The following is a 14080-nucleotide window of genomic DNA, read 5'->3' as shown; positions in this document are numbered from 1 at the left end:
ACAGTAAGAATTGACAAAAGCTTAATTTGGTCATCGATGTGACATGGAAAATGGTGTATCCTTAGAATTGAATAGTGTTGGCAGAAGTATGCTCTCTCCGCCTTAGTCAACAATGAAATTGTATTGATTCAAGTTCTAGCAATCATTGTAATCTACTGGCAGCTATACTTAACAAAGCCAGTGGTTCGATCAGAAGGCTGAGCTCACCTACAGGCTGGAATTAACGTTTTGTGTGTGGGTAGGCCCAGCCTTTGTTGTCAGCCTTGTGCTTTGTGTTTGGTCCTACCATGAGGTATCCGCCAGTCTTGATGCCTCTTGTAAGGGGAAATGATGCGTGACCTGGCAATTTACGAATCTGAAAAGAGTGTTGACTCCACATATCCAGCATTTACTGCCAGCACATTTGGCATACAAATAGAGTGCACCCATAGTATTGATACAATACAGAGTAACATGTCGGTTTGGCATTCTCAAATTTCACGCAACAGTCTTTTAGATATGACATCATTATGCCCAGCTGACTTATTACAGTTTAATGAAAACATTTTTGGAAGAATACGTTGCTCAAATAGCATCCAGTCTTTCAGAATTTCGTAAGACTCAAATCTACGGGGTCTTTCATTTTCTCGGAATATAATTATCTTATTCAATGGAAAAGTGGCTGAGAGAGGAAGGAATGTCAACATGAGCTGCCTTTTCTCTTGGCTGAATATGTTTTCAATTTGAAAAAGAGAAATGCTATGTGTTATGTGATCCAGCAGCTATCAGGCATCTGCTAATTAATGTGCTTGTCCAACGAATAAGCTGCGTTCATGACTAAGCCTGGCAGATTAGGGCTTTTTTCAGTCATGCAAGCATATCTGTGTTCATACGTGTGTGTGTGTGTGTGTGTGTGTGTGTGTGTGTGTGTGTGTGTGTGTGTGTGGTGTGAATATGCATGCGTGTATGTGTTTAATTGCCACTTCACAGTGTGCTGTACAGCTAATGAGATACGTAAGAAGTAAATGTGTGCTCAGTGCTCACTTTTTTTTTTAATTTTTTTTATACATGCACATGTCTGAGCTAATGAATTCCTCTAAACCATGTTTCTTGTCACAAAACATCTCATAATTTAGTTGTGTAGCTGTTGGAAAAATTTGGTTGCAAAATGTCATACTAAAAGTGATATTTCATTTCAGTATTACAATTTTAGTTTCCTGCACTTAAATCCATATCCTGAGCACGTCCTTTCAAAGTCTTGCTTAATCTTTATGTGGTAGGCTAATTCTAACTGATACATACAGCACACTGATGGTACTGGATTTTGGAATCAACTGCTCATATGCAGTTAGATAAATATAATTAAATAAATATTTAAATAAATTTAAAATGAAAATACTGCAACAAAGTAACAGGTTGTAATAAACACGATAATCTCCAGATTTTTATGTTGGCAACATCTTTGGTGATAAGTAGTCACTGCTTTTGATTTGCACTCTTGTCTTGGGACTGGTCCAAGACATTCAGGGTGGACTGCAGCTTATGTCTTTTATCTTCTGTTTTGTTTTTTGTTTTGCCTCTCCAGAACAGCAAACATATTACTTTCTGTGCAGCAAAAAATTTTTCCAAAGAAGGAAGGACTCCTCATCAGGGTTTAGAACCACACACACATGCATACACACACATGCATACACACACACACACACACACACACACACACACACACACACACTCTCTCTCGCATGAATCTTTGGCTTTGTAGAAACTGATTTTGATTCAGTAGTTGCTGATTCAGTTCAACAACAATGATACAATTTGATTAAAATTTGTAAACCACCTTTGAGTCAATGATTTGTTTTAGTACTTTTAGCCAAAATTGTATATGATTGAATAAAAATGCAGTAATTGAAGAATATTCATTTTCCTCTGAATTGTCAAAAAATAGACAACAGCATTTCTTAAAAAATAAAATTGTATTAAAAAAATCGCTATTCATAGTATTCTGTTAGATCATCACAAGATTACATCTTTTTTTTAAGAATCATGAATGATTCAGTATTTCATATTGATACAGGTCAAAGTCAGAGCAATTCATTCAATTTATTTCTTTGAGCAAATCATTGCCGTTGAATTGGCAGAAATCATAGTCGATCCATCAGTGCAGAGTCTGAATAGTTACATTGCTCTGCTGTGCGTGTCACTTTTTGTTCATACAGTCATTCATTTTATTATCCATTTGAGACTGTACTTGTGCATGTGTATCTCTTTAATTGATTTTTTTTTTTTTTTTTTTTTTTTTTTTTTGGTCACATTTTTTTATTTAGCAAGTCCTTCAGATTAGCGATAATGCCGTGGTAAACCTCAGAGCATGTCAGGGAAGCAGAGTTGACGTAATATCTGAGCCAGGAGCTTGTTGTTTATGTGATCCTGCTCTGTTAAACTCAGGACACTTTGCCCTCTTGCGCCCCAAAATGCCCTGCTTCTCCACACTATTTGTAATTTACCGAATGCAAGATCACATTGAAGCAACCAAAAGATGAATTCAAAATGTAATTTTCAAATAATTTCACTTATTTATTAGATATAATAAAAATGCAATTACAATACAAATACATGATGACGACTAGTGTATTTTAGTGAGCTATGTTATCTTCATAATTGTAGTGTATTTGTTGTTATTTTATTTATTTATTTATTTATTTATTTTTATTTTATTTTTTTCTGCAGTTACAGGTATCCAGTCTCCTCAGCTTAGATTATCCATGCCCTGTTTGGCAGTAGTCTTTGCTTTTGCTGAGTCATCATGAAGAAACATAAAGTTATGCCTCAGCATCTTCTCTGCTGTCAGGTTCAACATCTCATCATGCAAGTTCTTGTATGACAACAACTTGAATCTTATATGGATTGATACAACCAATTAAGCTTCATAGCTTGTACTGTATGTCACTAACTAATTGAGTATCATTATCAAAATTACCACTTGTAGTAGTTTATCAATTAAATGCTAGCTCCCAGCATTTAATGAGTAACAAAGTTTAAACAAAGTTTATTGCCAAATGGTTTTCTTAATGTCGATTGTCAGTTAATTGTTTCGGGCTTAAGGGTTTGCTTTAGTATTGATGAACTTTTACTGTCCTACCTTCCTATCAATTATTATCGTAGCCAGTAGGCACGCCGTGGGCAGAGATATTGTTTTCACAAGTCTATGTCTGTGTATGTGTCTGTGTGTGCATCTTTGTGTGTCTGTGTCTGTGTGTGTCTGTGTCTCTGTCTGTGTTTGTCTACAGCTAATTTTGGAAACTACTGAACTACTATCAGCCTAAAAATTTTTGTGCACTCTTATGCCTGTACCATGAGGAACCTCTTGTGGTAGCTGAGTCAAAACCTTTGCAAAACATTTTGTTATGAGTTCGTCCACTCTCTCCATTCACTGTCTATTCGCTCTCTCTTTGCTTTGGAGAAGTGAGGGTGGCATATCATCTAAATTGCTGACTATTTGTGGTCATCGATACACCAGGACACTGCCTAGAATCCTTTTCTTCTACTTGGTATCATAATTCATAAGCATTTTTGTCCAAAACATAATATTTAAGTGGACAAAGTAAGACCATAAGATCTAAATTTTGAATATACTGTTAAATTTAAAAAGCTGGTACAGGATGTTTTGTGTAATCAACTCATTGCGTACTTGTATGGAGTGTTTCTGAGGTTAATGTCCTCTTACATGATGAGCCGCCAGCTGAAGGGATTACTCTAGAGATTTGGCTTATGTCTGTGTTTGCTAACTGTCAATGTAGATGGCTACCGTGACAATCATAATGATCTCGATGAGGCTTTGGCTACACATGATCAAAAAGTTTAAATCTATTACAAGATATTAACACATTTTCACTTGATCTCACTTTATGAAAGTCAGCCCAACTCTGTTTGATCCTCCATCACAGAGGAAATAGCACGGGCATTGTGCGCTACACTTTGCTTGTAATACTATGGACTGAGTGCTTCCTGTACTGCTTCTTCTCCGATACAGCAATTCATCAATCGCACATTGCATCCTGGCCTCTCAGCCTGCAATGAGTCTGAATCAAAAGAAAAACAAGACAATAAAAGAAGAGAAGAAAGAAAGAAAACCTGCCACTAAGAATGTCAGACAAGCCCTGGCTTATTGCTTGGCCTCAATTCTTGGCTCCTCCATCCATCTACCATCCATCAAGGAAACAAGAGACATGAACTCTGCAAGAGAGACTAATTAAGACAGAGGAGAAGGAATTATTCTCTGTCTGTATTGTTTTATTTCTTTGTGTCTGTTAGCCATGTAGACCAACTGGCCTTCCTGGGAGGTTCTGGTGTGTCTCGTGTGTTCATATTTCATATTTATTCTGTTCATTTGTGTCATTTTGTAGCAACACTGACAGTCAGTTGGACGTAATGGGACAGTGAATGTAACGTTGGATTTCAGTTGAGTGATCCATTTATTGACAGTTTTGACAAATCAAAATTTTCCACATCATAATAGTCACAATGCTGTGGTCTTCAAGAGCCCGTCAAAAGTCAGTCAGTTAGAAGTGACACAACTTCACTCCTATCTCTCCTCTATCCTCAACTTAGTCTACCTAATCAACTAGTCTGCTAATTAGTCTTTGGGCTTTTGTTTTATAAAGATTTTACTATTTAAGTAACTTTTTTTCATGAGGCACGGGTTTTAAAAACGCTAAGTCATAGGTTGATGACAATAAATTTGTCTGTTAAATATCATTGATAATACATTTTGTCCTTTTACTGTATAGGTGTATAGGCTTGCCTACCAGCTAACTGAGAAACATCACTGTGACTATCCAAAAAGTCAGAATGCCAATTACACAACCAGAGTTTGCCTTGCTAATTCTGTGGACAGGGCCCAAAGGCTCTCCATTTGCCGGTGTGAGGCCACAAACCTCTCAAGCAAAACAAGCTTCAATTCCACCTGCATGGCAAAGTTCTTCTGCAGCTTTTCCTAGTTTGTCTATCAAAGCAAGTTCTGTCCCATCTCATCTATGTTCCAGACATCTTGAACACAGATGAGATGAGTACTGTTACTGATGCTTCAGATTGACAACCACATCTCTCTCTCTCTCTTCTCTCTGGATCAAACAATGCTGCTCTCCTTCCCTCCTCACTACTACCACTAGCTCCAGCCGCTGGACTGTAACATGTTTGGCTCCCAGAAGCAATACGTGAACCCAGTCATGTGTCAGTGGATGATGAACCGCCCCACTGTGATCCCCTAAACATTGTACTCCCCTCTGCACTATAGCAACACCATCTAAACATGCTGGCATCAAGTGCACTGGTGTCTGACCAATTTAACCTGAACATCAAAACATTTTTACATTTTTGGTTCCTTTGATTTTGGATTGTGCTGCTGGATATTGGAAAAGGAAAGATGACCCAAAGGCATTCAAATGTTTTGTTGTTCGGCCACCAGCAAAGCATCATAAACCAAAGTCGGTTGGCTTTTCACTTTTTGTTTGATGAAACTACAAAGGATGAGTGGCAGCAGACTGCTCTCTTCAGTTTCACTTTTTTCATCCATGCATGTTGGATATTACTTTTTTCACCAAATTTTCAAACTGAAGCTCAGAAACAAGCTAATTCAGATAATCAAACAGGAGGCTTGTTAGAGTGAAATTCACTGTTGCTGTTGTAAAACACGACTTTTTCTTTTGATTTTCAAATGGTGGCTGATAACTAACACTAGCTCAGTAGAATAGTAGTACATTATGCTGTGTGTGTGTGGGTGTGTTTACAGAGTTTGTCCTTGCAACACCATCCACTGGTCAAAATCACATACTGCACCTCTTTCAAAAAATACTAAGTCAAGTCACTCAGTCCATTATATCGGGAGATCTAGAGCTGGCATGCTTAGGCTGCTCTGCTAATAATTACCTACAGCTCTTCACAAGAAATCCCCTCAGTGAAAGAGACAGAAAGAGCAATCAGTTCAAACCAGGACCAAGAGTTGCTGTACTGGTCATAGTTAGTAGTAGAATCACTAAGGGAAGCACTAAGGGACTGCTGCTAACTTAGATAATTTACATTATGTCGCATACTAGGGGTTTGTGGCACACAGTTTGTTGTACTGTTATATTTAATCTAGAACTGAATAGACTGATCTTTATTGTCATCCCCGGGTACAATGAAATTTCGAATGGCCTCTGTCAATGTAGTTAAAAAGAAACAAATTAATAGAACCAATACTAGAAAACCAGCAGTAATTGTAATAGCAACAACTTAATAAATAAGAAACCAACAGTGTTAGAAGCTTAACAAAAAGTGACAAGTACAATTTTTTGTTTGTTTGTTTTGGCAGCGTAAAAATAAATGATAATGCTTATTACAAGTACAAAAAGTTACAGTTTAAAAAGTTACAAAGTAGCAATAAATTGTGTCTGAGGTAGCAATTGTAACAGTCTCTGAGGGTAGACGTGGGTATGTGCATGTGCAAGTATGTTTGTTACAGTCTCTTATATGTGCGTGTGTGTGTGTGTGTGTATACGTGTGTGTTTCTGCTCACAGTTGCTGTACTCTCTTACGTAGTTGGCCAGGCAGGTGTGTGATGGAGGCTGCAGCTCTGGGAAAAAAGCTGTTCCTCAGTCTGTCAGTGCAGGTTCTTATTGTCTTGAACTGTTTGCCTGACAGCAGCAGTTTGAAAAGGGCGTGGCCAGGGCGTGGGGTGGTTTTCTTCCTCAGTCGACTGGCATAGATGGGGTGTCCACTTTTGGGAGCTCCATCCTGACAATGTGCTGGGGTGCCGTCACCACATGATGCAGGTGTTTTCGCTCTGCGGCTGTGCAGGCTGTGTTAGTCAGCATGCTGTCAGTGATGATCCAGTAGAAATTTAGCAGCAGTTTCTGTGGGAGCTGGGCCTGTTTCACCTTTCTGAGGAAGATGAGTCTTTGTTGGGTTTTTTTGAGCAGGTGTGAGGTGTTGAAGTTCCATGTCAGCAGTATCCACTGCAGTATGAATGTTATGGCTGTCCTTTCTTAAAGGAGTTTCTATCATTTCAGGTACATTTGTAAGTGCTCATCAAAATGACTCCACTGCATGGCTGTTGTATGTTTGTCTTGTCTGTTTTCTTTTATTGCATTTCCTGTTGTTGCTACGTTACTGTTGTAATTGTTTTTTTGTTTTTTTTTTCTGTTTCTTTCTGCAAACTAGCCTTCCTATCTTGTTTTCTCTGTTTTTACTATTATGAACAGTTACTACTTAATTATTTTCTTCTTCTTTCTGCTTGTGTTTTGCTGCTTGTGTTGTGCTATACAGAAAACCTGCCTGGCCTTGCCATGTAAAAAGCAGTCTAGACATTTTCAGTGTCTAAGAATGTTTACATATAATTGCATATGTTGCTGTACACCGCTGCCTGGTGAGTTGAATTATTATGGTTTTTGCCAGTAATCTTTTGGTAACCAGTTATTGTGGAAGGTAATTTTCTTGTTAGAAATGTCAGCCAAACGTGCTGTTGTTAACTCATGATTCACATCTACATACATATACATACACATACACAGATCTAGCTCATGAGTTATGAGCTAGATCTGCACACATTTCTCTAAAGTCTGGCTCTTGTAGGAGGGAAAGTATCACAGATTAATCGCAAAGTCCTGTTCCCTAGCAGCTTTGAGTTTGTATTAATCTGGTAAACCTGTGAAAAACATGTTCTTGTCTTCCCCATGGAAACTTGAAAAAAGGTGTAACTGTGTAATTGATTCTTCTTGAACAGTGATGGTCAGGTTGTTTTTCCAGTGGCAGGAAGGGGAGTGGTTACATTGGCCCATCACTGCAACTACACAGTAAACAAGTAAATTACAGTGTAGCTGTTACAGATGGATGTTGTGTAATGGATGCATTAGTGAGGGAGGCACGTGTGACAGGTGAAGGGGAAATGTGCGATGGGCCTCCTTGTCCTATGAGAAGTGCCAGAAAAGTGTCAAAAGGTTTTGTGCTATTGCAGTGGAAGAGCGATCTTAGCTGAATGTAGCACCTGAGCACCCCATCACATCAACAAAACACAACATAGTTCAAAAATGGAAAATTGGATTTTGCATTCACCAAGGATCTGGTTCCAGTTGATTTTTTGTCCCTGCTCGACATGTAGGATTAACAGGAACCAACAGGACCCTGGGGGCAAGACTGCTACACTGTTTTTTGCTGATTGTTTGGAAAATCTTTGTGTATCAACTGGACAATGCATTTGAACCACCCCAGTGTTGAGCAAAAAATACTAAGGCTGACAACTTGATCATCATGAAGCTAGTAATAAAACTTTGCAGCCCTTAGTTTTTAATGCATGAGGCTGGTTTGTGCCTGTCTTAATAAATCAGGATGTATGGATTTTACAGACACACAAACAGGCACACAAGATATGCATACAAGAAAGGGAAAAAATATAGGACACCAAAAATCCTACACTGAAAGGGTTAGCTCATTTTGAAAAGGCCCTGACACTGAATTCTTCATTCATGCCACTTGGTGACAGTATGTTCAGAGTGTATATCAAAAAACACTTTGCATAATAACATGTTGTCCCGACAGCCCCCTCTGCGAGGTAGATTAAACTTCTCAGTGCCTCAGAAAATTGATACATGACTAACTGTGTCCAGCCTTTTTAAATTGAGCTGCTACTGGATGTCTTTCATCTCCATTTCTAATGGTGCGTCTGTGCTCAGTAATTCTGAGTTGAAGGGATCCCAAGGTCTTCCCGACATGAAGCAGGTTCACTCCTTTCACTCTATAGTTTGGATGGATGTTGGAAAGATTTACATTTTGTAGAGGAAGAGCACTGAATGCAATCATCACATGGATAGAAAAATGTGAGGAGGAGGCCGGGGGCATTTCTGTTCTTACCATGATGTCAAGCAAGTTTTATTTTGTTTTGTTTTGTTTTGGTCTTCTGGACATGAGCTGGGGATGCATATTAAAGATGTTCATGAGGGAAGGCTTGCAACTCAAAATATTGCAGTGTCTGGTTATAGGGCTGGGCAACACAACAATAACAATAAATAGTGTAGTGTATTTTTCTTCAATATAAATATTAAAAAAATGCTCTATAAAATAATCAACCAATTTAAAGACACATTATGTGGCAAGGTCTTGTTGTACAAACAATCATGACTGAGGAGCTGCACACCGTGTTGTTTTGGTTGCTAAAAGAGGTTAGCATTGTGTCAATTGTTACCATTCTGGATTATTCAGATTTCACAAAACTCTTTAAATGTGACAATTATTTATTGTACATCAAAATGATTATTGATATAGACTGAAATAGTGTGTTTTATAATACAAACATTTGTTCGCTCAGGCCTATCTGGTTATGATGTCCCTTAAATGTTCATTGAGGGGCATATGTTATTAGTTTTCTTAGAGAGATATTCTGCCTGTGACATTTTTTCAAACTATGCCTCAGCATAGCCAATGTTTTTACACAAATGTCAAATCTCAAATCATTGGCATTTAAATTATAACCTCTGGTAAAAATCAAAGGTAAACGTCCCACACATAGTATTTAACTGGCTCATGGGTGGTATAGAATATTTTTAGGCCAGAATGTGAATTCTCTCCCTTGATGCTTCTGTTCAGCTTTCTAAGGTGTACATGCACTTATGCTCAGCAGAGGTGACCGTTCAGTTTTTGCAGGAACCATTTGACGCATGAATGTCCTGATCCATCCACAAGGGATAGTGCCAGCAATGAAGACAGCCTGTATTGGGTAATTACAGACTAAATGACAGCAATTGACAGCAGTTTTCCATTTGATCAATGGTGCCTAGAGGAGTGGAACATGTAGCAAGAGGACTTCTGTCCCACCTTGGGACCTGGACAATTCCAAGGTTGCGGACACTCTGCAGCAGGCCCCCTTTTAGCCCCTTGAGTGGGTGGGACTGAAGTGCCTGGCACTTAAAACAGCTTCCCTCATCACAATAGCAGCAAAATGTCGGGTGGGGGAACTGCAAACCTTGTTGCTACACAAAGGTTTAGGCAGGCTTCTTGCAGACGTCACAGAGGTGGTCCTGCGGCCAAACTAGGGTATTCCTCCCAGAGGTACTCTCTGACATCCATCTGAACCTGTCAGAAGAGCTTCGCCTGTCAGGCACTTGTAATTGTGTCTGGTCAGGGCCCCAGTTGTGGATGATGTCTCTCTTGCTCAAGTCAGCCTCACATCTGCAGGGCTGATTGAAGAGGTTTTTACCCCTCCAGACCTGGCCTTGGGGTCTTGCAGGACTCACGAGCCTTGGTAGTGTTTGGGGTGACAGTGCACTGCATCCGGCAGTACCTGCCACCCAGGGGTATGTAAGTAGGGCCTGTCATCTTGCAGGGTGTAACAGTGTTCTTTTACATGCAGCATGTTATGGATAACTGGGTGGAGAGACATTTGTGTTGAAATGGAGTTTGTTAGATTAAACATAGTTCTCTCAGCACAGACTATCTCTCCAGCTTGCTCAGCGACAAGTTTTTTTCCCAGATAATCAGTGATAGTTGCACACACCTTTGTTTTTATGCTGTGTGCTCACACCTACAGGTGTTGTCTTATTCATGTTATCTCATCTAGTGACTTTCTATCTCAGTTGCATGGAGATAGTCTACTCACAGAACCATGGTTACATTGTAATCTGACATGATAACCTATGTTTGCTAATAATATTGCCTGCATTCTTCATGGAAAAGATGAGCAGAACTGATCAAGGTATCACACTTGACTTGGAATATAGGTCAGATGTGTTCCAACCTTTTCAATTTAATCTAGTTTGTGTGGGAGGTTTTCATAAATAATAAACAATTGATTGACGTGTGTGTGTGTGTGTGTGTGTGTGTGTGTGTGTGTGTGTGTGTGTGTGTGTGTGTGTGTGTGTGTGTGTGTGTGTGTCTGTATTCTCCCTAGTTCACCATCATACCAAGATTTCTTATATGCTTCGATGCTCAAACACCAACCACAACTGAAACCAGCCATCTCATTTATTTATTTATCATAAATTGAGATTTTGATTCCTTGTGAAAAACAACAACAAAAAACATTTATATGAGTCGAGTTCAGTCAAACAGCTAGCAACATACAGGATAATGAAGGTAACAGAGACCAATCCAGCTGAAACAAGTCTTGTCAAATCATTATGCTTTAATGGGTCAGACTGACCATCTTAGCAAGCAGTTGCATCATCATGACTGTGAGTTAATTAATCTTGAAGAAGCAACATGTAGCACTGTAGCATTAATCAGTCATTAATCATTTAATTTTGAAATCTATGTATAATTACTTTGAACAAATAAGTCTTTGTTCAGAAGTCATTCAGAAGATTAGCAACCTCTAGTCGCCTCCACACTGCATTTTGCATCTTGTGTCATCAGGTTGGATTTGGGAGAATTTCCCTGCTGGGACAACAAAGTTGACCTTTTGCCTGATGTTGATATCAGATTAATTGTTTTACAGTTGCACTGTGGCAAAATTAGGAAGAGGGCACTTTTCTTCCTGTATACATGAAGCCGAAGCTAAACCACAGAGCTACAGAGTTTCTGATTAACACAGATGGTGAAGGGAATGAAAGGCCGATGGAAAAATGACATGTTATTCCTCTTCAGTACAGCCAAAAGCAAACAGGAGGTGGAGGGGGAAAGAAACAGAGAAGGTTATTGTAAATGTCACTGTGATGATGGAAAACCTACCAGTTGTGAAGAAGTGGAGTACTGACATGATTGAACATGATAATGTGATTAGCAGAATATTGTTCAAACCTTGTCTTTCCTGGCCTCATCCTCTTCATTTCTGTGTCTCTCATCCATCCAGGTTGTGGCGTGATGAGCACCATGGATCCCCTCCTCTTCATCACTCTCCTTTTCCTGCATAAGCTCCTCCCCTTCCTGTTGGCCCACTGAAGAGACTTCAACCAAACTATGATGACCTGCAACGCTCTCACTTTATGTACCAAACAAAACCCAAGTAACAGTCAGTCAGTACCGACCAAGGGATATAGGATCATATTAAATAGATGCATATGGTTGCAACACGTCACCGCAGCAAGTGAACGCAATGCAAAAAAATGAAGGAGACAAAGTCCGAGGTCAATGAATGAGAAAAAGAGACTAAAAAGATGGAGAATGACGCTCCTCAGACTTAACTGACTGAAACAAGAGGAGCAGAGTAACAGTGTGTGACTGTTGAAAGGGCACATAATGTGGAGAAGAGGAGTCTGCTGTTTGTGAATAGGAGCGTCACTACTGATCGACACACAGCCTAAATACAGTGTGGCCACTTGAAGTGCTGCCTCTACTCTGCATTGCATCTACTTCACGCATGGCCCTCCTCTCTTTATTATAAAGCAGATATCACTTTCCTGATCTCACTATCATGTTTATTTTACAGCTTTCCAGGGTGATATCTGTTCATGTGACAACACAAATCATTTTAATGCCACCTCTGCTTTTGATTTCACTATAATCAGTTCCATTTGTTTCATGGAATATATCCAGTATTCATGTTTTGTTTTTGGTTTTTTTGTTTATTTTTTTGTTAGTTTTTTTGGTCTCTCTGTTTTTCCCCCAGGACAGGGGGGCAGTATGGAGGTTTGATCTGCATGAGCTGTTGAACGTTTACATAATTTACAGTAGCCATGTTGTTCAGCATCCACGTCAGTCCTAAACCAGGAATCTTCATGTCACAGAGCCAACCTTTATCCACACAGTGTGTGAGTCTATGTTGTTCCCTCCATATCTAAACACACACACACACACACACACACACACACACACACACACATACACACATATACACACACATTCAGTACATGCACACGTACATATGCACACACACACACACGCACACACACACACACACACACACACACTTTTCTGTTCTAAAAGATGTGTTCCATCATGTAATCAACAAATAAGCTGATATATTTTGATTAAGATAAGGCACACCTTACCATTGTTGTTGTTAGTCACCTCCAATAATGTTTATTTTTATTAAAGATATGGTGATCAAAGTGAGACATTCATTTATATGAGACAAAAAAGAGAACTTATTGGCATCTTGCCAATAGCAGTTGAACAAAGGTTGTTGTTTTTGTAATAAAAGATAGATTTGAAAGGTGTCATGTGAGTGGTTTTCTTTGGTCATGGAGCTTCATTTCAAACAGGATGAGGAAAGCACATGCAGGAAGCAAACAGTTTCCCTCGTCTCTGAATGAGATTATCGCCAGCCGTAGTTTGGAAAGATTTTTCTTTAGTACTAACCAACTGGCTGTGTTTCCATGCAGGGCAAAATCCCCTCTTAACCCGGGTACTCCACTAACCTGGGTTTGGGTCCACGCGGTTAAAATAAACCTGTAATTTATGAGTATGAGAAATCTGAAGAAAATGTATGGTTTACTCCTATATCAAATAGATCGTTGCAACAAAGACATATTTTATTCCCTCACAGATACTTTGATATCAATAAAAATCATAGTTTTCAGTCATTGATTTTCCCTGTGTTAGCAGTAAGACGGTAAATAATAAGCTGAGGAAGATTCTGTTAACTGGATTATTGATGGCAATGAGAAGTCTCAGCCACATGATTTCAAAGGTTCATGGAGACATATTAACCTGCATGAGACCTGAACGCGAGTGTGGACAAGAGACTCTGCTATGGAAACTGACAGTAATAAGGTTGATTTTGCTGTGATCGGTGTGCCCTCTTTTTGAACTGATCATCCATGGCCAGTCTAACGTGTGTCGATCTGGTTCAGCTTTGGATGATTATTAATGAGGACATCATCTGGTACTGCACACATTTTAATAACTCATTAAGCAGTTCACTAGATCAAGTGAAAACAAAATGATGAAATGAAGAGCAAGTCTTTTCTTTCCAATATACCAGGCCCTTCTTTGCAGGGTTTCTCTATAATACACTAAGTTACCTTTGCTTAGTTTTCCTTCCACTAGACTAGAGCAAAATAACATTGTATTCTCGTATTCACACAAAGACAGTTGCACAAAGCAGGCATGCCATTTCTACATGTTCAAGATCTGAAAAGGAAATGGTTGAGTTAAGGCAAGAAAAACAAGTGTGAAGTTGATGTTAAGGTAAGGA

The 14080-nt window shown here is 39.1% G+C and overlaps 1 protein-coding gene across 1 annotated transcript in view; it reads left to right on the top strand.

The window, feature by feature from the left end:
- The window catches only part of vstm2b (V-set and transmembrane domain containing 2B), a 32955-nt gene extending 19855 nt beyond the window's left edge, over nt 1-13100 (top strand). The window contains exon 5 of the mRNA XM_030075902.1: nt 11795-13100. Within this exon, the coding sequence (XP_029931762.1) occupies nt 11795-11883 (89 nt within the window). The 3' untranslated portion in view covers nt 11884-13100. The remainder of the gene's footprint in view (nt 1-11794) is intronic.
- Nucleotides 13101-14080: the final 980 nt, after the last annotated feature.

Source organism: Myripristis murdjan, chromosome 3, assembly GCF_902150065.1.
Source record: "Myripristis murdjan chromosome 3, fMyrMur1.1, whole genome shotgun sequence".
NCBI classification, from domain to species: domain Eukaryota; kingdom Metazoa; phylum Chordata; class Actinopteri; order Holocentriformes; family Holocentridae; genus Myripristis; species Myripristis murdjan.
Note: the sequence above shows the minus strand (reverse complement) of the source record. Positions and strands in the feature narration are given on the sequence as shown.